This window comes from Talpa europaea, assembly GCF_964194135.1.
Source record: "Talpa europaea genome assembly, chromosome: 16".
Lineage (NCBI taxonomy): Eukaryota > Metazoa > Chordata > Mammalia > Eulipotyphla > Talpidae > Talpa > Talpa europaea.
Window position 1 is genome coordinate 48,535,846 of NC_140084.1, and position 23,434 is coordinate 48,559,279.

The window sequence follows — 23,434 nt, forward strand, 5'->3', positions numbered from 1 at the left end:
CACGGGGAGAGTCAAGGATCTGGGCATCACAGGCTGACGAAGCCGCGACGGAAGCCCTGATGGGGCGGTCACAAGTTGGCTGACCACAAGGAGGAACTTCCCACACTCTGTGTGCCAGGCCAGGGCTGCGTAGACACTTCTCCTGGGTTACATGTGGGCTCGTGGGGCAGGAGGACCCGCCTGCAGCTCTCAGCTCCTGGCACACCCAGACGCAGTCCCTGCAGGGGCCCCCAGGAGGCCGACCCAAGTGTGGGATCAGGAGGCGGCACCTGCAGGCGTTTGAGATGGTGGAGTCCGGGTGGGGAAGAGGGGGTGATGAACGACCCCGGCCTGAGTGCATCTGCTCTTTTCAGGAAGCGAGTATCTGGGGTGGGGCGGGGGCGACCTTGCGTCTGTGCTTGAGAAGGTCCTTGTTGCCCAGGGGCCTCAGAGGCTGATGGAGCTGCTGTGGCTTCAGGTGGAAGAAGTTGTCCAGGCAGGGCCTGTAGGGACCCCACTGCTCTGTGAGCTCCAAGGTGGGGCCCAGTAGGGACAGACTAAGGAGACCTGGAATCCGAGGAGGACATGGTGGTCCTGGGGCCCCTGGGTCCTGTCGCTGCTCTGCCTCAGGACCCCGGTGTGACCGGGTGAAGCAGCTCACGCTTCACTTAGGCCCTGAGCATCCTCGTCCTGGCGTTTGGGTGTTGCGCCTTGTTGGCCAGGGGAGCTCCCAGCCCTGGGGAAAAGGATGAGGAGCTGATTCCCCCATTCAAGAAGGGCCCCCCTCAGTGGTTGTGGAGGAGCAGCCAGAGACACGGGGCTGAGGGCTGAGACTGGGGTCCAGGCCAGGTCGGGGCCGTGTCCATGGCCGGGGTGTGAGGACACAGGCCAGACAGAGTGTGCGGCGGGGCCCGGGGCTGAGAGTCTGCAGGAAACGGATCTGATGGTCTGTGACAGACACACAAGTCCCCTCGCGTGGGGAGTGTGAGCCTGAGCCTGGGGTGCTCGTGGCGCCGGAAGACGTTCACCCCAACACCTCGTCCCTTCCCTCTTGTTGTCGTGCTCGAGGGCCGGGGAGCGTGACCGCTCGGCCTGGGGTAACTGTCTCCGCGTCCCCGCAGCCCCCACATGTTGCCATGCGGTTTGGCAGCTCCGCAAGCCGCTCCCCATCCGCACCCACACTCGCTCTCTCGCAGCGAACATTTTGGGGTGCTGAGGCACGCACAGCCAGCACTGAGCGCGCTGACGTGTCCCCGCAGGCCCAGCACGTCTGGTCCCGCCGTCACACCCCCGCCGTCTCGGGACCTTCTCACCGTCCTCCCCTGGGTCTCTGCCCGGGACCTGTGACTCCCGCCCGGCGCCCGGCCCAGCCCTGGTCCCCCCCAGCTGTTGCTTTACTTAATTAGGGTAAAACCTAACAACTTTTGTCACCTCGGCATTTTCCAGTGTGTGGTTCGGGGGTAACCAGAGACCCGTGGTTGTCCCCCAGATTCCGGAAGGTTTTCATTTGGCAAAACTGAAAGGTTGAACCTCCCTGAGCAGCTTCCTGTCCCTTCCAGGGTCTTCTCCAGCCCCGGCTCTAAGGGCTGGTTTCTTTGGGGTGGCGCTGGCCTTTCTGGGAGACTCATCTCATTTAGCAACATGCTTTACACTGACGCTGTCACCCCTTCTTCTGTCCTTTTATTTATTTTATTTTTTTAAAATATGTGGTATTTTTATTTTTATTTTATTTATTTATTTATTTATTTATTTATTTATTTATTTATTTAAACATGCACTGGGTACAGTTAGAGGCGCGGGAGGGTGAGAGAATTCACCAGATCCAGAGCGGGGAGCAGAGCAGGCAGAAGGACAAAGTACACTGCTGAGAGGAGCAGCGGGCGGCAGGAGAGGTCTGCATGCCATGTGCGACCCTCGCCCGGTGGTCGGGGATCGAACCAGCACTGCAGAGGCTGCGGGCAGCTTCGCAGCCCAGCGCTCAACCGCTTTGCCACCAGGGAGGCCCTACTTTTGTCCTTTTAGAACTGGGGTGGTCTCAGCAGCCAGCCTGGGGCGTTATGCGCATGTTTAGCTGGATGAGGAAACATGAGCCCCCAGAGAGTTACTTTTAGAAATAGATTCACAGGACCCCCTGGTGGCCTAGGGGTTAAAGGCTCAGGGCTTCCAGGGAAGGCCCACTGTGTCGGCCTGGGCCTGAGTTTGATCCCCACATGACACAGACCTCGCCTGTCTCCCCGCTGCTCCCCTCAGCAGTGGATTTCAGTAGATCCGACTATTCTGCTCCCCACTCTGGTTCTGATCCGTCCTCCACACCCACCCCCCCATCTCGGGCTTAGGGCCCACTTCTTCTAAACACACAGACAAAAAAATAGAAATAGCTTCACATTGTGAAATCCCCCACATCCTAATACAGCCAAGCAGAAGGTCTGTGGTGGGGGGGAGCTGACCAGCTGGCAACACGGGGTGCATTTCCCGCCTTGTGCACATGCACCCACTTTACAGCGAGGGAGCTGAGGCCGGAGAGTGACAGGGGGATGCTGTCTAAGTGTCTAAGTGCTGGGCTGGGCGTGACCCGGGAGCTCTGGCTCCATCTGTTCAGGAGCCCAGAGCTTGCCTTTGTGACCTTTGTGACCTCGCTGAGGTGTCAGCTCGGCAGGGAGCGCAGGACCCTCTGTCCTCAGAGAGGCCTTTTTGGGGCTCCAGCGTCGGGAGGGGGCGGTCTGCATTGGGGTTGACCTTAAAGTACTCGAGGCCTGGACCAGAGAGGCCGTGGGGGTCGCCTTGGGGAGCCCGAGGTTGGCGTGATGCAGCTCTTGGTCCTCCTCTGAGGGGGACGCCGCCGGGCCCAGGGGTTGCAGTGGGCTGTCAACCCAGGGTCCGCCCTGGTGACCCTGAGGGGGACGAGATAAGGCTCAGGATCAGCGTCAGGGTCCGGAGAAGGGTGGGCTCAGGGGTGTCTGTTCCCTTGTCCAGTCACACCCAATCCCGAGGGTCCTTCACACTTACACACTCACAAACTCATACCTTAACATATCTCCATGATCTCCTGTCCCTGGTCTGAACCCCCACCTCCCTTCTGGGGGACACTGATGGCGGCTCCTGGTGACACCCCGGGGAGGGTCCCAGGGGCAGGAGCACAGGCGGGAACGATCTGGAGAGGGACGTGTGCGGGGGCGCAGTCTGGGGGGGACCCGGAGCCTGGGGTCACCGTGCAGTCCCGGGCCCCTCAGATCTACCCGGGGAGCCCCCACATAGAAACCACCCCGAGGCGCGGCCCAGGGAGCACGGGAGGAGCAGGAGCTCATGCTGCACACGGAGGAGCCCGAGGCCCAGGCCCTGGAGAGGCAGCGCCCGCCCTTCTCTGCGCCGCCTCCGCCCTGGCCCTGTGATCTGATGCCCTGCCCTGTGGGGGTGCCCAGCCTCTCTGCCTGGGGGAACTCCCCGCAGCTGCTGAAAGGGGCGCTCTGGGGTGACTCTCCTCACAGGACCCGAGGACCCGGCTCTCTGACCCGACATCCGTGCATTTGTCTGTCTGTCTGTCCTCCTGGGCAATGTGCCCGCGGGACAGTGATAGCCCTGCAGGAGGCTCCGGGTATTTCTGCCCCACCCAGATGTGGGGGCGGCAGGTCGGGGGCTGAGTGACAGATGTTGGGGAGCTTCTTGCCAGAGCTTGTTTGGGGAGGGGGGCAGGGGGCGGGGAGACAGGGAACCTGAGAGAATCCTGGGCTCAGAGGGCTCACTGGGGAGGAGGGAAGGGGTGGGGAAAGCTTTGCAAAGAAGGGGCCTGACCTGGACTTGGTGGGTCCTGGGAGGGGGTGAGGGAATCTCAGGCTCTGGGTCAAGAGCTCAGGGAGGCCAGGGGAGGAACGGGGTGTGACCAGGGAACTCTTTTTGCCTGAAGCAGAGCCCCAGGCACAGCCCCAGAGGTCAGGCTGACCTGAGCCTGCAGAGACCCTGAGTCACTCACCCCGGGGGTCTCCCTGAGGCCTGGGGGCCTGGCCTGCTCCCTGCTGCCTCCTTCTGTGCTTTTCTTCCTGTTTCTCTTCACTCTGTGGGGAAGACCAGGCCCTTCAGCCAGCTGCTCACAGGGGGGCACTAGGTAGGCTGCTCTGGGCAGAGACCCCAGGGTACAGACTCGCCTTCATCCCTGGACAGGGAGCTTTGGCTGAGCCCCCCCCCAATCCCCTTACTGCCTGTGAGGGCTTCAGGGGGACCCCGACTCACATGAGGAAGACGAGGCCGAGCAAGATGAAGGCTTTGACGCCCAGTCCCACCAAGGGCCCCAGAAGCCCCCCTGTCCTCGCTCCCGCTGCGCCTGCAGACAGAGGCCTGGGTGACTCCTGCCCTGAGCAGACACCAGGGCCCCAGGCTGCTCCTCTCCCAGGCCCGGAAGCACCCAATTCTCTCCAGGGTCTGGGGGAGAATCAGGTCAGGCCAGAGGGGCGCGGGTGAGGGAATTCACCAGAGACCGGGTGGAAAACAGAAAAGCTGGGTTCATGGAAATGCGCTCACTGAGAGAGCAGAGGTGACATGGGGCAACTGCAGACAGAGAGTGACCCGAGGCTCTATCACGCTCCAGGCATCATGGCCTGTTGGGGTGACTGGTTCTGGGGTTCCCTTGGGGATGATGGGTCTAGAGGATCAGCCGCTCAGTGTCCGGGTGCCAGGGCAGCCCCATCCACTGCCCTTATCCTTTCAAACTTGCTGGGCAAGGAAGTGGGTGGGGTTTTAAATTGATAGAGACATCCAGGACTTGTCCTCTGTCCCCCATCCTAGGTGGTAGCCTATGCCCCCTCCAGAACCCACAGAGGCCCTGAAGGCTGGTGCCCCTGGCTCAGGCAGGCCCCTTCCCTCGGTGTGCCCAGGACTCAGGAAGTGCAGGGAAAGTCCAGCTCCAGGGCATGGGGGTGCTGTGGGGAAGATGGGAGCATGAGGGCAGCCTCTCCCCTCTCTGGGCAGCAGACCCCCCGGGGGTGCTGACTCACTCTCCACAGACAGACTCAGGGAAGCCTCCTGGGAGCCCAGGGGGTTCTGAGCACAGCAGAGGAGTTTCCCTTGTCCCTCCAGGGGCCCCTTGGGCAGCTCCAGCTCCAGGGTCTGGGGGTGCTCCCACATGGCTCCCGCACCCATGGGGTTTAGGCTTGGAGAGGACTTCACGGTCAGGCTCCCCCCGACCCAGGTCAGCGTGGCAGGAGGGCTGCTGTGGACCACACAGGCCAGGCGCAGGGACTGGCCCTCCTGCACTGGGAGAGAGGAGCCGTTGCCCAGGACTTCAGGTCCTGCAGAGAGAGAAAGTAAGTCCAGGCTCTCATTCTGGGTCAAGCTGTGATGTTTGATCACCCCCTCTGTCGCATTTTTTTGCAGCCCCTGTTGATTTAGGCCAACTCTATGGTCATTGTTTTAAAGAGTAAGTTGTAGCAGGAGGGAGATCCTAAGGAGGTGGATAGATCATTAGGAGCATGAGGGCAGAAATGGGGAGGAGGATGGAGTTCTCACACTGGGGACATGCTCTTCTTCAGACAAGGGAAGTACCATCGGACACCCCACGGAGCAGGATCAGTGGTGGGGGAGCCCTTGTGTGAGCTGGAAAGCTGTAGGGATTCTCACCTCCGCTGTCCCCCAGTAGATTGAGGCCTTTCTCCCATGTGTGTTTTGAGACCCCAGCTCTGATTTGAAAGGTGGGACAAACCCCAGATCACCCACTCCCCAGAGAGGTGACCCCCCTCCCTACCTGAACCTTCTTTCCTGATCACCTGGATGGTCAGGTTCTGGGGCGCATCTGGACAGACAGACAGAATTGTTGTCCTTCACTAGGCCTTTCCCCCAGGAACATGAGACATGGAGGATACAGCCAGGGGCCTCTTTCCCTCCTCCCAGCAGGATCTGTGGGCCCACACCCCAGACCCTGCATCTCTTACTCCAACATCCACCACCCCGGGGACCCCTCAGGCCGGGCGTCCGGGCCCCACACTCACAACCCACGCTGAGCCGGACGGTGGTCTCTGTGCTCACGCCCGCTGCGGGGAAGGTCACCCGGCAGGTGAGGCTGGAGCCGTGGTGCTGGGGCCCCGGGCTGAGGGTGAGCACCGGGGAGTCGGTGCTCGTGGCGCTGAGGCCGACCCCCGTCCAGGAGAAGGTGGGGGGTGTCCCCCTCTCACAGGCCCAGGGCGCCGCGCAGGTGATGTTCTTGGGCCGGCCGGACTGGAGGAGCCCCAGGTGGTGGATGTCTGGCGTGTGAGTCAGCGCTGGGGGGACAGACACAGCCTGGAGCAGGACCACAGTGTCCCCAGGGGCAGCCTGTGTCAGGCCGCCCGCCCACCAGGGTCTGTTCCCCACAGATGAAAGGGTCCCTCACAAGATGAAGACATGGGTTCCCTCCCAGCCTCACCCGGGGCGCTCAGGACCCTCCTGTGCAGCCCTCCTGCACCCGGCCCTTACCTGTCACGGTTACGGAGAGCTGCTGATTCACGTAACTATATTTTACATAATCCCCTCTCTCCACCCTGAAGTGGTAGGTCCCTGTGTCCTCTCTCCGCGCGTCTCTGATGTCCAGGGTGCAGTTGTATTTCTGGGGCTCCCCCAGCAGGTGGAAGCGGCCACGGGTCTCCCGATGCACATCATAACCTGGGTGGTTTGTGGCCACCAGTGTAAACTCTGTACCCAGAGACTCTCTCCTTTTTCTGTACCAGTGGCCGTAAGCTGGGCTTCCTGCAGTGTGACCTGACCAGGGGTAGCCGACTACACAGGGCACGAGGACGCACTGGCCCTCCTGCACCGTCACCCGCTCCTGCAGGCGCAACCAGAATCTCTGATCCTGAGCCAGGGCCCCTGCGGAGAGATGAGGGTCAGTGCAGCCCCGGGCCCAGGCCCCCCCTCCCCAACTCACCTGCCCACAGCAGGGGCAACAGCAGCAGCAGCGGCAGCAGCATCGAGGCGAAAGTTCCGGGTCTGAGTGTCACAGCTGAGGAAGCCCGGACAGAAGCCCAGATGGGGCAGATACAAATTAGCTGACCACAGGGAGGAACTTCGCACACCCTGTGTGTGCCAGGCCCGGCCCTGCATAGAGTCCTTTCTCCTCCCGGGTCACGGAGGGCTGGTGGGGCAGGGGGACCCACCTGCGGCTCTCAGCTCCGTGCACAGGGGGATGCAGGCCCTGCAGAGTGTCCCCAGGGGTGACCCCCTGGTGTGGGCTCAGGAGAGGGCACCTGTAGTCATTAGAGATGGGTGATGTCCCCCTCTGGCCTCGGGGGACATCTGCTTTCAGGGGAAGGGATAACTGGGGGGCTGCCTTGGATCTGTGCTTGAGATGGTCCCTGATGACGGAGGGGCACAGAGGCCATTGCAGCTGCTGTGGCTTTAGGAGGAGAAGGTTGTCCAGGCAGGGCCTGTAGGGACCCCACTGCTCTGTGGCCTCAAAGGTGGGGCCCCAGGAGGGACAGGCTGGATAGTTTGGGGCCTGGATTCTGAGGGGACCTGGTGGTCATGGGGCCTCCTGACCTGGGTGCACTGCCCCAGGACCCCGGTGTGACTGGCCGGCCAGACCTGAGGCTCAGTCATCATCATCTCATCACAGCGTGACGTTGGGGATGGCCGGCTTTGGTGTCAGGTAGACCGGGCCCTTGTCCCCGCCAGGCCTCAGTGTCCTCAGCTGTCACAGGGAGGATCCCAGTTCTCCCCTGGCCTGGGGAGAGTCCCACGTGAGGGTGGGGTGGTGCTTCCCACAGACTCGGGGTGTCTTCCTGGGGTTGGGGTCAATCCCGCCCTTCCCCTGGCCCCGAGGCCTATGGCTTGGTGTGTCTGGGCCTTGCAGCTTCTCTGGCACAGTCAGACGCAGTAACAGCTCGTGCTCATGCTGAGGGAGCCTCTGTTTCCTCTGGGGACCCGCATCTCTCACAGTTAGAGCAGCACAGCCGCGGGGTCTGGGGCTTAGAGTTCTCTGTGGCTTCTCCCGCAGGACGGGTGGAGGGGCGAGGCCAGGTGAGAAGTCGCATCTCCTAAACAGGTGCCATGTGGGGAGCGACACGTGTTGACTGGTCTTCTGTGCAGAGAACCATGACTGTCCATGGACATCAGGGAAGCCCCGGGGTGGACTAGGGGACCTACTGACTCACGCGGGGGAGAAGGTATATGGGGTCGTTTTAGCCCCTGCAGCTCCCTGTTAAGAGACAGGTGCGGAACGGGGTCTAGGAGGGGTCCTAAGCCCAGGTCCCCAGAGTCACGCCCGCTGTGGGGAAGGTCACCGACAGGTGATTCTAGAGCCGTGGTCCTGGGGGCCCGGGCTGAGGGTGAGCACCGGGGAGTCGGTGCCCGTGGCGCTGAGGCCAACCCTGTCCAGGAGAAGCGGGGGTGCACCCCTGCCACAGGCCCAGGGCGCCGCACAGGTCATGTTCCCTGCCCGGCCAGACTGCAGGTCCCTGGAGGTGCACATCTAGCCTGTGGGTCAGCGCTGGGGGGACAGACACAGCCTGGAGCAGGACCTGAGTGTCCCCAGGGGCAGCCTGTGTCAGGCCGTCGGCCCCACCCACCCAGCCCATGTATGTCCACTGCCTCCTCCCAGCTTTGAAGCAGGGGATCCCCTCCAGTTTTGCCCTGAGGTCCCTTAGGACCCCTCCTAGACCCCGTTCCGCACCTGTCTCTTAACAGGGAGCTGCAGGGGCTAAAACGACCCCATATACCTTCTCCCCCGCGTGAGGCAGTAGGTCCCCTAGTCCACCCCGGGGCGTCCCTGATGTCCATGGAGCGTCACGGTTCTCTGAACTCCAATGAGGGGACTCAGCCCTGGGTCTCATCCTGCACACCCCGATCTGGATGTTGGGGCCCTCCCCACCATGTCAGCCTGAGACCTTCTGCTTTCCCAGACCCTGTAGCCGCCGCTTCTTTAAGGCAGCCAGGGCTCAGGGCGTTTCCCACAGCTGGTGTGGAAGATGCTGGAACAGGTCAATTTTAGCTCCCGCTCTCAAGTGGCTCTGACGTCACCCCTGTTCTCCCCCTGCAGACTCTCAGGCCGGTGGCGCAAGAGAAAGTGTCCCCGTGTGCACGTGTTTCCAAACCAGAGTCAGTGGAGAACGTTCCTTCCGTCTTCCCAGCATAAAGAGTTTCGTATGGTCCTTGGGTCATGAGGACAGAGGCTCCTGCCAGTGAAACGTCACTGTGGCCTGGTGATGGATGCCCCATGTGTGGGTTTCACCGGAGATTTATATCAGCTCCATTGGCTGGAGATTTCTGTGAGTTTTTCTGGTGTTTCTTTCATGAGCTTTACCTTTTTGTTTGAAGATTTATTTATGCATACAAGAACTTGGGGTACAGGCTATAGGAGCAGGAGGGAGAAAGGATTCACCAGACACAGAGCAGGGAGCAGAACAGGCAGAAGGACCGAAATCCCCTGCTGAGGGGAGCAGCGGGGAGTCAGGAGAGGTCTGCTGCGCCTTGTGGGCAGCTCCCTGGCTGGGGATGGACGTTGAGCTGCAGCGGCTGCGGACAGCCTCATGGGTTGCGTCTTCACCCCTGCGCCTCCGGGGAGGCCCCAGACCTTGTGTTGTTCAACAGGAACCATGCCCGTGGGGCTGAGGTTGCACAAAACGTGAGAATCACTCTATGGCCATTTACAGTAGATGAGCTCATTATTTTAATATTTATACTAAAACGACAAACATTGCTTACTAGCTCGAAATTTAATGTCAGTAAAATTATTAATTTAATATTTAAATTAAATACAAATTAATTATGTTGTATGTGTAATACTGTAACAAATTTTAGAAATGTAATTTAAATGTTAAAATACTATTTTTAGTTACTTTAAATTTAGATGCAGTGATGTTCCTTTTATCATATTCCAGAATCTTCCCAGCATCCCAGGAAGGGCTGAAGCAGCTCACGCTGGTTTGGGCCCTGAGCATCCTGGTTGTGGCCATGGGGTGTTCAGCTTTGGCCAGGGGAGCTCCCAGCCCTGGGGGATGAGAGGAGAGCTGACTCCCCCATTCAGGAAGGGGCCCCTTCAGTGGTCTGTGGGAGGAGCAGCCAGAGAGACGGGGCTGAGGGCTGAGACTGGGGTCCAGGCCAGGTCGGAGCCGTGTCCATGGCCGGGGTGTGAGGGCACAGGCCAGACAGAGTGTGCGGCGGGGCCCGGGGCTGAGAGTCTGCAGGAAATGGATCTTACGGTCTGTGACAGACACACAAGTCATGTCGCGTGGGGAGTGTGAGCCTGAGCCGTGGGGTGCTCGTGGCGCCGGAAGACGTTCACCCCAACACCTTGTCCCTTCCCTTTTGTGCTCGAGGGCCGGGGAGCGTGAGCGCTCGGCCTGGGGTAACTATCTCAGCGTCCCCGCAGCCCCCACATGTTTCCACGCGGTTTGGCAGCTCCGCGAGCTGGTCCCCATCCGCACCCACACTCGCTCTCTCGCAGGAAACATTTTGGGGTGCTGAGGCGCGCACAGCCGGCACTGAGCGCGCTGACGTGTCCCTGCAGACCCAGCACGTCTGGTCCCGCCGTCACACCTCCGCCGTCTCGAGACCTTCTCACCGTCCTCCCCTGGGCCTCTGCCCGGGACCTGTGACTCCCGCCCGGCGCCCGGCCCAGCCCTGGTCACCCCAGCTGTTGCTTTGCTTAATTAGGGTGAACCTAACAACCTTTACCACCTTGGCATTTTCCAGTGTGTGGTTCGGGGGTAGCCAGAGGCCCACGATCGTCCCCCAGATTCCGGAAGGTTTTCATTTTGCAAAACTGAAAGTCTGAACCTCCCCGAGAAGCTTCCTGTCCCCTCCCAGGTCTGCTCCAGCCCCGGCTCTAAGGGCTGGTTTCTTTGGGGTGACGCTGGCCTGTCTGGGAGACTCATCTCACTTAGCCACATCCTCAACACTGGCGATCTCACCCCAACTTCTGTCCTTTTAGACACTGGGGAGGTCTCAGAGCCCAGCCCGGGGTTTATGTGCAAGTTTAGCTGGATGAGGAAACTGGTCTCCCCCAGAGTGTTACATTGGGAAATACATTTACGGTGTCCTTCCTGGTGGCCTAGGGGTTAAAGGCTCAGTGCTACCTCCCGGAAGGCCCACTGAGTCGGCCTGGGCCTGAGTTTGATCCCTGGCCAAGGAGCTGACCCACAAGGCGCAGCAGACCTCGCCTGTCTCCCCGCTGCTCCCCTCAGCAGCGCATTTTAGTCGACGCGCCTGTTCTGCTCCCAGTCTGTCTCCGGTGAGTCCTGTCACCCCCTCCATCTGGCCTACACCCCACATCTACACACACACACACACAAAATAGAAATAGAACATATTGTGAAATAGTAAGTTCCTCAAACAGCCACGCGGAAGGGCCGCTGGGCGGAGGCGGGGGGGAGCTGACCAGTCGGCAACACGGGGTGCATTTCCCGCCTTGTGCACAAGCGCCCACTTTACAGCGGAGGGAGCTGAGGCCGGAGAGTGACGGGGACGCGTGTCTAAGCGGCTGGGCTGGGCGTGACCCGGGAGCTCTGGCTCCATCTGTCCCAGGAGCCCCGAGCTCGCCTTTCTGACCTCGCTGAGGCAGCAGCTCTGCAGGGAGCGCAGGACCCGCTGTCCTCAGAGAGGCCTTTTTGGGGCTCCAGCGTCGGGAGAGGGTCAGGAGAGGGCGGCTCTTTTGATCTGGGCATACTCGGAGGCCTCCTGGACCAGAAAGGCCCTGGGGTTTGCCTTGGGGAGCCCGAGGGAGGCGTAATGCAGCTCCTGCTCCTCCTCTGAGGGGGTCACCGCCGGGCCCCAGGGGTGCGGGGGGCTGTCAGCCCAGGATCCGCCCTGGTAACCCTGAGAAGGAAGAGATAAGGCTCAGGGTCCGGAGAAGGGACCTGGGCTCAGGGGTGTCTGTTTCCTTATCCGTTCACACCCACGCCTGAGGGTGGTTCTCACTCACTCACACACCTACTCTCTCCTCTAGCAGGTTTGCCTCATAGTGATAGTGTTCTTATCACTAGCCTCCTGAACCTCCACCCCCTGCCTGGGTGATGTCACATTGCCCCATTTTACAGACATGCAGACACAGTGGCGTCCTGTGCCCCCACCACACAGACCTGACCTGGGCGCCTGCAGACCAAGGGGGGCGTCCCCTGATCCCCACACTCCACACAAGCTTCTCTACTTGCAAATCGGGGTGTGAGGGTAATGCGAGGGTTGTGGGGGGGGGTTCTGGGGTCTGCAGTGGACGTGTCCTGTCAAGGCGGGCAGTGGGTGGGCACAGCCCTGTGACTGCTCCCCTGCCGGGCCCAGGGGGGTGAGTTGAAATGGGGCTAAAAAGACTCGGAGGCTCCAGCCCCTGCGTGGGGAGGACGGGACGGGACCCACAGGCGCAGAGTCCCCTCAGGGCCCTGCCCGGGCACTGATCAGTTGTGGGGGGGAGGAGGGGCTGCAGCTGGGCAGGGAGTCCCAGAGCCAGGGGCGGGAGCGTGGACCCTGGGGGAGGCGCCGAGCCCCCAACTGTACCCAGGATCTACAGGATAAGGGTAGGTGCCAGGTTCCCCGCCCCACCCAAGGGGCCTGGAGCTGAGCAGGGAGAGCTGGAGAGGAGCCTGGGGAGAAAGGAGAAAGATGGGGAGCAGGAGGGGCGGGGGAGCCCGTGGAGCAGAGACAGTGAAGACTCTGAGCTTGTCTTGGTCCTGGGCGGGGTGACACAGATGGGGGATGCCCGTGGGGAGGGGACAGGGCAGCTGATCTGAGCCTCTTCTGTCCCTTCCCTGTGGTCCCCCAGCAGGGGCCCTAGATGCGTGGCAGCCTCGGGCCTCAGGGCCCTGCTCTGGGCAGCGCCCTGTGTCTGGGCTTTTACCCGCAGGGGACGGTGACTTTGGTGCTTGACTTTAACCCTTTATTCTCTGTCCGTCTGGGCGGGGACTGACGGCGTTGGACTTCCTGTCCCTGCCGCTCTCCCCGCTGGACTGTGTTTGTCTCGATATGGCGATGGCAGAACCGATGCCAGGCGGGCAGGGTCAGGGCATCTGGGCGCCCCCTCCCTGCCGGGTGACACAGCCCCGCGTGGCGAGAGAGGACAGGACCCGAGGCGGGTCAGACACAAGCTGCTGTGTCCGTGGCATCCACACATTCCCACAGACTCTCCCCAGCAGAGACGCCATCGTGGGCGGAGTTGGGCTGTGAGTGGGTGTGCGCGGGTGTGGGCGCCGCGGGGGGTGTGGGTGAGGTCAGGACATTTGGGGGCGCGGCACAGACCAGACCCACAGGCGGGGCTTGTTTGGGGAGGGGAGCTGGGGCGGGGGGGGGGAAAGGCCAGGGACCCCGAGAGAACCCCAGGGCTCGGAGGGCTCAGCGGGAAAGGGGGGGAAAGAAAAGCTTTGCCCAGAGGGGCCTGACCTGGCCTTGGCGGGTCCTATGACGGTGTGAGGGAGGCTCAGTGTCTAGGTTGAGAGATCCAGGGAGGCCAGGGGAGGGATGGGGTGTAGAGGAGGGAGTCCTTTTTGCCTTGGAGCAGAGCCCCAGGCACAGCCCAGGAGGGTCCAGCTGACCTGAGCCCGAAGAAGACCGAGTCACTCACCCCAGGGATTCTCCCTGCGGCCTGGGGGCCTGGCCTGCTCCCTGCTGTCTCCTCTGTCCCTTTCTTCTTGCAGAGCCTCACTCTGTGGAGGAGACCAGGCCTTTCAGACCTGCACGATGCCCCGGGAGCCTGAAGGGCTGTGGGAGGTGGGTGGGGGCAGCTCTGGGCAGAGACCCCAGAGCACAGACTCGCTGGGGCGTTTCAGCATCACAGCCCCTGACTCACCCCACAGGCCTCCATCACGGGTGTGAGATTTGGAGTCTTCTAGCCCGTTCCTCCCCGACCCGAGCCCACTTGCAGGTCTTCAAGGGGACCCGGACTCACATATAAAAGACCAGGCCGAGCGCCAGCAGCGCTGAGACTCCTGCTCCCCCGACGGCCCCCAGAAGCACCCAACTCCTGGCTCCTGCTGGGCCTGCAACAAGGGGACCTGAGTGACCTCTGTGCCCTGGCAGTCACCAGACACCCAGGGGCTCACGCACGACCACCCACGTCTCTCCAAGGCTTGTCCTCTGGGCCAATCCGCTAAGTGTGCAACCTCTGTCACCCCAAAGCCCTCCCAGCCATCCTAGGAGACCCTGAAATCTGGTGCCCCTTGGCCCTGATGAGGCCCCTCCCCCTCTCCTGTCCCCAGGAGCCCAGGTCAGTGTCCCTTCCCAGAGTAGCCCCCACCGGCCCCAGCTCAGGGAGGGGCAGCTGCAGAGCAGACCCTGGTGGTCCCAGGGCAGCAGGCACCCCGCAGCTGTGTGGGTGGGGTGCTGTGGTGTGATGGGGCATCAGGGCAGCCTCTCCTCTCCTTGGGCAGCAGAAGCCTCCGGGGGTGCTGACTCACTCTCCACAGAGAGACTCAGGGAGGCCTCTTGGGAGCCCAGGGGGTTCTGAGCGCGGCAGAGGAGTTTCCCGTGGTCCTCCAGGCGCAGCCCGGCCAGCTCCAGCTCCAGGGTCTGGGGGTGCTCCCACATGCCTCCTGTACCCACGGGGTTTAGGCTTGGAGAGGACTTCACGGTCAGGCTCCCCTGCACCCAGGTCATCCTGGCGGGAGGGCTGCTGTGGACCACACAGGCCAGGCGCAGGGACTGGCCCGCCTGCACCAGGAGAGAGGAGCCGTTGCCCAGGGCTTCAGGTCCTGGAGAGAGATTTCAGGCCTTTCTTAGGGGTTCACCCTGTGAGGTTTGATCACTCCTGTGTGGCATTTTGTTCTGCAACCCCTGCTGACTGAGGCCAATTTTATGGTCATTATTTTACATAAGTTGTAGCAGGAGGGAGATGCTGAGGAGGTGGATAGAGCATAAGGAACATGAGGACAGAATTGGGGAGGAGGAGGTAGAACTAGTCCTGGGGATAAGCACATCATAAGGAAAGGGAGAGACCATCGGACACCCCAGGGAGCAGGGTCACGGATTGGGGGAGTCCATGTGTGAGCTGAGAGCCCGTGGGTTTTCCCAACTCTGCTGTCCCCCACCTTGCCAAGGCCTTTCTCCCATGTGTGTTCTCCCCCCAGCTCTTCTTTGAGGGTAAGGACAAACCCCACTTCCCTCACAGCTTTAGCGGTGACCTCGCTCCCTACCTGAGCCTTCTTTCCTGATCACCTGGATGGCCAGGTTCTGGGGCGCATCTGGACAGACAGACAGAATTGTTCTCCGTCAGCTGGCCTTCCCCCAGGAACATGAGACAGGGAGGATGCAGCCAGGGCCCTCTTCCCTCCTTCCAACAGGATTTGTGAGGCCCACACCCCAGACCCCACGTCTCGCTTTCCTACATCTGCTGCCCTGGGGAGCCCTCGGGCCAGGCATCCGGGCCCCACACTCACAGGTCACGGTGAGCCAGACGGTGGTCTCTGTGCTCACGCCCGCTGCGGGGAAGGTCACCCGGCAGGTGAGGCTGGAGCCATGGTGCTGGGGCCCCGGGCTGAGGGTGAGCACCGGGGAGTTGGTGCCCGTGGCGCTGAGGCCGACCCCCCTCCAGGAAAAGGTGGGGAGTGTTCCCCTCTTACAGGCCCAGGGCGCCGCACAGGTGATGTTGCTGGGCCGGCCAGCCTGGAGGGGCCCCTGGAGGTGGATGTCCGGCCTGTGGGTCAGCGCTGGGGGGACAGAGAGGGCCTGGAGCAGGACCTGAGTGTCCCCAGGGGCAGCCTGTGTCAGGCCGCCCGCCCCCGCGCCCCCCGGGTCTTTTTCCCGCAGACCTTAGGGTCCCACACAAGGTGAAGACATTGGGCCCCTCCCAGCCTCTCCCGGGGCGCTCAGGACCCTTCTGTGTGTCCTTCCTCCACCCGGCCCTTACCTGTCACGGTTACAGAGAGTGGCTGATTCCCGTAACTATAACTCACAGGACCTCTCGCCACCATGAAGTAGTAGGTCCCCGTGTCCTCTCTCCGCGCGTCTCTGATGTCCAGGGAGCAGTTGTAGTTCCGGGGGTCCCCCAGCAGGTGGAAGCGACCCTGGGTTTTTGTCTGCACCTTACTAACTGGGTAGTTTGTGGTCACTAGAATAAAGTGTGGACCCCCAGACCCTACCTCTTCTCTGAACCAGTAACCGTAGGCTGGGCTGTGCTCACTGTAACCTCCTCTGGGGTAGGAGAAGTCGCAGGGCACGAGGACGCACTGGCCCTCCTGCACCGTCACCCGCTCCTGCAGGCGCAACCAGGTTCTCAGATCCTGGGCCAGGGCCACTGCGGGGAGAGGATGGTCAGTGCAGCCCCCGCCCTGGGCCCTCCCCTCCCCGACTCACCTGCCCACAGCAGGGGCAGCAGCAGCAACAGAGGTGGCAGCAGCATGGGGGAGAGTCTGGGTCTGAGAGGAAGCCCCAAAAGAGCCCCAAGCTGGTGACTATGGTGTCTGACCACAGGGAGGAGCTTCCCACACTGTGCGCCAGGCCAGGCTGTGTGGACACTTCTCCTGCCGGGTCACGTGAGGGCTCCTAGGGCAGGAGGACCCGCCTGCAGCTCTCGGCTCCCTGCAGAGCGGGACGCAGGCCCTGCAGGGGTCCTGAGGGGCCATCCCCTGGTGTGGGCTCAGGAGTGGGCACTTGCAGGCCTTAGAGATGGTGGTGTCCAGGTGAGGGAGGAGGGGTTGATGAGCAACCCCGGCCTTGGGGGCATCTGCTCCTTTCAGGAGGGGGGTTCTGGGGGTGGGGGTGGCTTGGCCTCTGTGCTAGAGAAGCTCCCTGGTGCCGGAGGGGCTCTGGCTTGTTTCAGCTGCGGTGGCTCCTGGTGAAGGAGGTTGTCCAGGCAGGGCATGGAGGGACCCTGACTCCTCTCTGATCTCCAAGGTGGGGCCCCAGGATGTACGGGGTGGAGAGAACGGGGCCCGGTCTTTGAGGGGGACACGTTGCTCCTGGAGCCTCCTGACCTGGGCGCTCTGCCCCGGGCCCCACTATGACAGAGTGATCAGGCTGAGTCTCAGCCTGATCTGATGATGACATCACAGATTGACGATGGAGACACCTGACTCTGGAGTCATGAGGGCCTGGCACTTGTCCTCACCAGACCTTAGTGTCCTCGGCCGTCACAGGGAGGATACGAGTTCTCCCCCGGCCTGGGGACGGTACAACATGAGGGTGGGGTGGTGCTTCCTGAGCCTCGGGGTGTCCTCCTTGGTCAGGATCAGCCCTGCCTGTCTCTCCGGGCGCCTGTGTGCTTTGCTTGTGTGTGTCTAGGCGCAGGATGCCGGACAACTTCTGTCAGGTCCTGTAACTACTTAGGCCAGAGGTGTGGGGGATTCACCAGAGACAGAGTGGGGAGCAGAACAGGCAGATCCACTGAAATACTGCTGAGGGGAGCAGCACGGGTACGGGAGAGGTCTGCTCTGCCTTGTGGGCCAGCTACCCGGCCGAGACTTAACCCCTACACCACCAGGGAGGTTCCGCCATCTCTGAATTGTTCACCGTCTGGTAGACATTTTTTAACAAAAAGATTTATTTATGCATACAAGAACTGGGGTACCGCCAGAGGTGCAGGGGGTCCAGACGATTCACCAGAGAAAGGGTAAGGAGCAGAATAGGCGGATCCCCTGAAATCCACTGCTGAGGGGAGCAGCCGGGAGGCAGGAGAGTCTGCTGCGCCCTGTGGGTAGCCTCCTGGCTGGGGGTGGACCTCGCGCTGCAGAGGCTGCAGATGGCCTCACAGTGCTGTGCTGAACCCCTGGAGCCACCAGGGAGGCTCCGCCATCTCTGAATTGTTCACCGTCTGGTAGACATTTACCATGTCCCAGATTTGAGCCATAAATTCTAATTTTTGGCCAACATTTTTAGGTCATTCTTCTTTTGCGTTAAAACAATGTAGAGTTTCAAGAATCCGGAGAAGGCGGTGCCGGCTGACCTGGTCAGCCCCGGGGACAGAAAATAAACATGTCGTCCGTGTAAGGAGGGGGGACCCCGGGTCCTTCACTGCTGGCGAGGTCCAGTCCCCAGTCACCTGTCTCCACGGGGCTGCTGGTCAGGTTGTCGCCTGGTGACCACGGGTAAGGGAGGGGGTGTTAGTCCCCGGTCAGCGCCTGGTTCTCGGAGGAGCGATTGCCAAGTTGTAGAAATACTGACACTTCCTCACCCGCTCTTAGGGGGACCCGGACCCCAGTGTCCACCTCTGCTTAACACCCGACCTGGTGTCTTTAAACAGGGACAATCCCGGGGGGGCTGAGGCTGCCTAAAAAGTAAGAATCACGCTGTGTAATTTACACTAGATAAAAATGTTATTTTAATATTTAAATTAAATGAACAATTTATGTTGTATGTGCAATTATATTGTAATTAATTTTATAGATGTAATTTAAATGTTAAAATAGTGTTTTTAGTTACTTTAAATTTATATACAATAATTTTCACTTTTATCAGTTTCTGCAATTCTCCCAGCATCCCGGGAAGGGCTGAAGCAGCTCACGCTGGCCTTGGGCCCGAGCATCCTGGTTGTGGCCTTGGGGTGTTGCACCTTGGCCAGGGGAGCTCCCAGCCCTGGGGGACGGGAGGAGGAGCTGACTCCCCCATTCAGGAATGGCCCCCTCAGTGGTTTTGGAGGTGCAGCCAGAGACACAGGGCTGAGGGCTGAGACTGGGGTCCAGGCCAGGTCGGGGCCGTGTCCATGGCCGGGGTGTGAGGACACAGGCCAGACAGAGTGTGCGGCGGGGCCCGGGGCTGAGAGTCTGCAGGAAATGGATCTTACGGTCTGTGACAGACACACAAGTCACGTCGCGTGGGGAGTGTGAGCCTGAACCACGTCTTCGTGGCGCCGTAAGACGTTCACCCCAACACCTCGTCCCTTCCCTCTTGTCGTGCTCGAGGGCCGGGGAGCGTGACCACTCGGCCTGGGGTAACTGTCTCCGCGTCCCCGCAGCCCCCACATGTTTCCACGCGGTTTGGCAGCTCTGCGAGCCGGTCCCCATCCGCACCCACACTCGCTCTCTCGCAGCAAACATTTTGGGGTGCTGAGACACAAGCAGCCGGCACTGAGCGTGGTGACGTGTCCCCGCAGGCCCAGCACGTCTGGTCCCGCCGTCACACCTCCGCCGTCTCGAGACCTTCTCACCGTCCTCCCCTGGGTCTCTGCCCGGGAACTGTGACTCCCGCCCGGCGCCCGGCCCAGGCCTGGTCACCCCCAGCTCTTGCTTTGCTTAATTAGGGGGGGAATCTAACAACCTTTATCACCTCGGCATTTTTAGTGTGTGTTTTTGGGGTAACCAGAGGCCCATGGTCACCCCCCAGATTCCGGAAGTTTTTCATTTTGCAAAACTGAAAGGCTGAACCTCCCCGAGCAGCTTCCTGTCCCCTCCAGGGTCCTCTCTGGCCCCGGCTCTAAGGGCTGATTTCTTGGAGGCCTCCTGTGGTGCCCCATGGGGCGCTGGCCTGCCTGGGAGACTCACCTCACTTAATGACGTCCTCAAAACTGGCGATCTCACCCCTGCTTCTGTCCTTTAGACACTGGGGTGCTCTTAGAGCCAAGCCAGGGGCTTTATGGGCGTGTTTCCATGGATGAGGAAGGAAACTGTTCTCCCGCAGAGCGTTACATTGAGAAAGAGATGGCTTCTGGGTGAAAGGCTCAGTGCTACCCCAGGAAGGCCCACAGAGTCAGCCTGGGCCTGCGTTTGATCCCCAGCCAAGCAGCTAACCCACATGGCTCAGCAGACCTCTCCTGTGTCTCTGTTGCTCCCCTCAGCAGCGCATTTCAGTCGATCCGCCTGTTCTGCTCCAGATTCTGTCTCTGGTCAGTCCTCTCACCGCCGCCCCCCCCCCCACCTCTGCCTACACCCCACATCTGAGCACACACACACAAAATATAGAAATAGAACATATTGTGAAATAGCAAGTTCCTCAAATAGCCAAGCAGAAGGGCCGCGGGGGAGGGGAGAGCTGCCCAGTCAGCAACATGGGGCGCGTTTCCCGCCTTGTGCACATGCGCCCACTTTACAGCGGAGGGAGCTGAGGCCAGAGAGTGAAGGGGAGACATGTGTCTAAGCAGTTGGGCTGGGCATGACCCGGGAGCTCAGGCTCCATCTGTCCCAGGAGCCCCGAGCTCGCCTTTCTCACCTCGCTGAGGCAGCAGCTCTGCAGGGAGCGCAGGACCCGCTGTCCTCAGAGAGGCCTTTTTGGGGCTCCAGCGTCGGGAGGGGTACAGGGGAGGGCGGCTCCACGTTTGACATTGACCTCGGAGTACTCGGGGGTCTCCTGGACCAGAAAGGTTCTGGGGTTCGCCTTGGGGACCCCGAGGTTGGTGTAATGCAGCTCCTGCTCCTCCTCTGAGGGGGACGCCGCAAGGCCCTGGAGGTGCGTGGGGCTGTCAGCCCAGGGTCCGCCCTGGTGACCCTGAGGGGGACGAAATAAGGCTGCAGTTCAGTCTCAGTCTGGAGAAGGGAGCTGTGCCCAGGGTTGTTTGTTCCTGTATCTGTTCACACCCATGCCTGAGGGTCCTTCACTCACTCACACACTCATTCACACACTCACTCACACACTCACCCATTCTCACCTCTAACAGGTTTTCTTCATAACGGCTTGTTCTTATCACTAGTCTCCTGAACCCCCACCCCTGCCTGGGTGATGTCACCATCGCCCCATTTTACAGACATGCAGACATGGGCACGTCCAGTGCCCCCAGTACGCTGACCCGACCTGGGGTGCCTGCAGGTCAAGGGGGGCGTCTCCTGATCCCCACACCCCACACAAGCTTCTCTACTTGCAAGTTGGGTTGTGAGGGCAGCGCAGGGGCCTGGGTGGGCCTGGGGTCTGCAGTGGACGTGGCCTGACTCAGGGCGGGCAGTGGGTGGGCACAGCCCTGTGACTGCTCCCCCGCCGGGCCCAGGGGGGTGAGTTGAAATGGGGCAAAAAAGACTTGGGGCTCCAGCCCCCGCGTGGGGAGGACGGGTCGGGATCCACAGGCGCAGAGTCCCCTCAGGGCCCTGCCCAGCCACAGGCTCCGTTGTGCGGAGGGAGGAGGGGCTGCAGCTGGGCAGGGAGTCCCAGAGCCCCCAGCACGTGTTGGGAGTGAGGACAGGAAATGGGGTGGTCAAAACCTGGAGGCTGCTGTGCGTGTAACATCAGCGCTGTTTTTCACAGGCTGACCTCAAAGACAACATCATGTACCTCCAAAAAGCAAGTGATCGCGGGCAGAGTTTGGCTGTGAGCGGGTGTGCGCGGGGTGTGGGCGCCGCAGGGGGTGTGGGTGAGTCAGTCACACGCCAGGGGGGCTGGTGGTGAGGGAGGCTGAGAGGGGACATGAGGCGGGGGCGGCGCAGACCAGGACCCGCAGGCGGGGACGCAGGACAGAGTGTTGAGGAAGGAGAAGCCCGGGGGGGGGGCGCCGAGTCCCAGCAGGGGTCAGGCTGCTGTGAGGGGGTCTGGGGGCACAGGCCAGAGGGGGTTTGCAGGGGGAGCCAGTGCAGAGAATCCCCAGTTCTTCCAGACCTGCTGGTCACCCCAGAAGGAGTTAGTTTAGCGACAGGTGCAATTCCACAAAGGATGGGCCCCCAGCAGGAGCCTGTGCCAGTGCGGTCTCTGCCCTGCCCGAGGCAGCTCCGGCCCCCGCAGTGTCGCGTCCTTCCCGGGTGAGAGGATGCACCTGCCCCTGCATGTCACTAGACCTGGCTGCCTGGTTGGACACTCCTCCGAGCCTCTGAAGGGGGAGCTCCTGGGAGACTCTCCTCCCAGGACCCGAGGACCCGGCTCTCTGACCCACCACCCGTGTGTCTCTCTGTCTGTCCTCCGGGGCAATGTGCCCGCGGGACAGTGATAGCTGTGGAGGAGGCTCTGGGTATTTCTGCCCCACCCAGATGTGGGGGCAGAAGGGTTTGGGGGAGGGGAACGAAGTGGGGTGATGGGATGAGGCCAGAGACCCTGGAGAGACCCTGAGGGCTCAGAGGGCTCAGCAGGCAAGGGAGGGGGAGAAATCCTTTTCCCAGAGGGCGCCTCGCCAGGACTCAGGGGTGGGGAGGGCGGGAGCTGCAGGTCTCCAGGCTTGTGCTGCAGAAAGCACGGGAGGAAATGGGGTGGGGGATGCCAGGGAAGCCTCCTTCCCTGTAGGCCCAGCACAGGCTCAGGTAGAGAGGGACCAGCCCCACCTGCAGGAAGACACTCACCCCGGGGGTTCTCCCTGCAGCCTGAGGGCCTGGCCTGCTGGCTGCTACCTCTGTCCCTTTCTTCCTGCAGCGCCTCTCAGCCCCGCTGCTCGCCCAGGAGCCAAAGGGCTGTGGGAGGCGGGTGGGGATGGCTCTGGGCAGAGACTCCAGGGGACATGCTCGCTGGGGTGTTTCAGCATCACAGCCCCTGACTCACCCCACAGGCCGCCAGCCCTGGGCGGGTGCTCTGGCCTCTTCCTGTCTCTTCCTCCCCCACCCCTGTCCCCTCCTAGTCTGCGAGGTCTTCAAGGGTCCCGACTCACATGAAGACCAGGCAGAGCACGAGCAGGGCGGAGACTCCTGCTCCCCCGACGGCCCCCAGAACCACCCACGTCCTGGCTCCTTGTGGACCTAACACAAAGGGATCTGGGTGACCCCTGTCCCCTGAGTAGACACCAGACACCCAGGGCCTCACCCATGACCGGGAGAGCCCACTTCTCTCCAGGACTTGTCGACTGCGCCCCCATTGTCTGCAGATACAGCTTCCATCCCCCCCAAGAACCCTCAACACTCCACAGGGCCTCCCCCCTCTTGTCCCCAGGAGACAAGGTCAGTGTCCCTTCCTGGAGCAGCGCCCACCCGCCCCAGCGCAGGGAGGGGCAGCTGCAGAGCAGACTCTGGTCCCCCAGGAGCAGGTCGGCCCCACTGCTATGTGGAGAGGGGTGCTATGAGAGTGTTGGGGGCATCAGGGCAGCCTCTCCCCTCTCTTCACAGCAGAAGCCCTGGGGGTGCTGACTCAGTCTCCACAGAGAGACTCAGGGAGGCCTCCTGGGAGCCCAGGGGGTTCTGAGCGTGGCAGAGGAGTTTCCTGTGGTCCTCCAGGTGCACCTTGGCCAGCTCCAGCTCCAGGGTCTGGGGTGCTCTCACATTCCTCCCACACCGAGGTTGAGACTTGGAGAGGACTTAACGCTCAGGGTCCCCCGGAACCAGCTCAGCCTGGCGGGAGGGCTGCTGTGGACCACACAGGCAAGGCGCAGAGACTGGCCCTCCTGCACCGGGAGAGAGGAGCCGTTGCCCAGGGCTTCAGGTCCTGCAGAGATTTCAGGCCTTTAATAGGGGTGCACTCGGTGAGGTTTGATCACCCACTCTATGGCCTTGTGTTCTGCAGACTCTGCTGACTGAGGCCAATTTTGTGGTCAATATTTTAAAAAGTAAGTTGTCCCAGGAGTGAGATCCTAAGGAGATGGGTAGATCATAAGAAGCATGAGGGCAAATTGGGGTGGAGGAAGTAGACCTGGCACTGGGGATACGTACAGCATCAGATAAGGAAGGCACAGTAGGACACCCCAAGGAGCTGGTCTTTCGCAGGGGAGTCTGGGTATGAGCTGAAGAGCCCATGGGGGTTCCATAACTGCTGC

At 61.4% G+C, this 23,434-nt stretch overlaps 1 protein-coding gene across 1 annotated transcript; it reads right to left on the minus strand.

Moving 5' to 3' along the window:
• Nucleotides 1-11,568: 11,568 nt before the first annotated feature.
• LOC311186702 (sialic acid-binding Ig-like lectin 13) lies at nt 11,569-20,425 on the minus strand (the record flags this gene model as incomplete). The annotated part of the gene is made up of 9 exons (XM_084257852.1): nt 11,569-11,751; nt 13,593-13,645; nt 14,316-14,609; nt 15,051-15,098; nt 15,294-15,563; nt 15,764-16,150; nt 17,894-17,926; nt 20,082-20,271; nt 20,414-20,425. The coding sequence occupies 9 exons, from the start codon at nt 20,423-20,425 to the stop codon at nt 11,569-11,571; spliced, it is 1,470 nt and encodes a 489-aa protein (XP_084113978.1).
• Between the last annotated feature and the right edge of the window lie 3,009 nt (nt 20,426-23,434).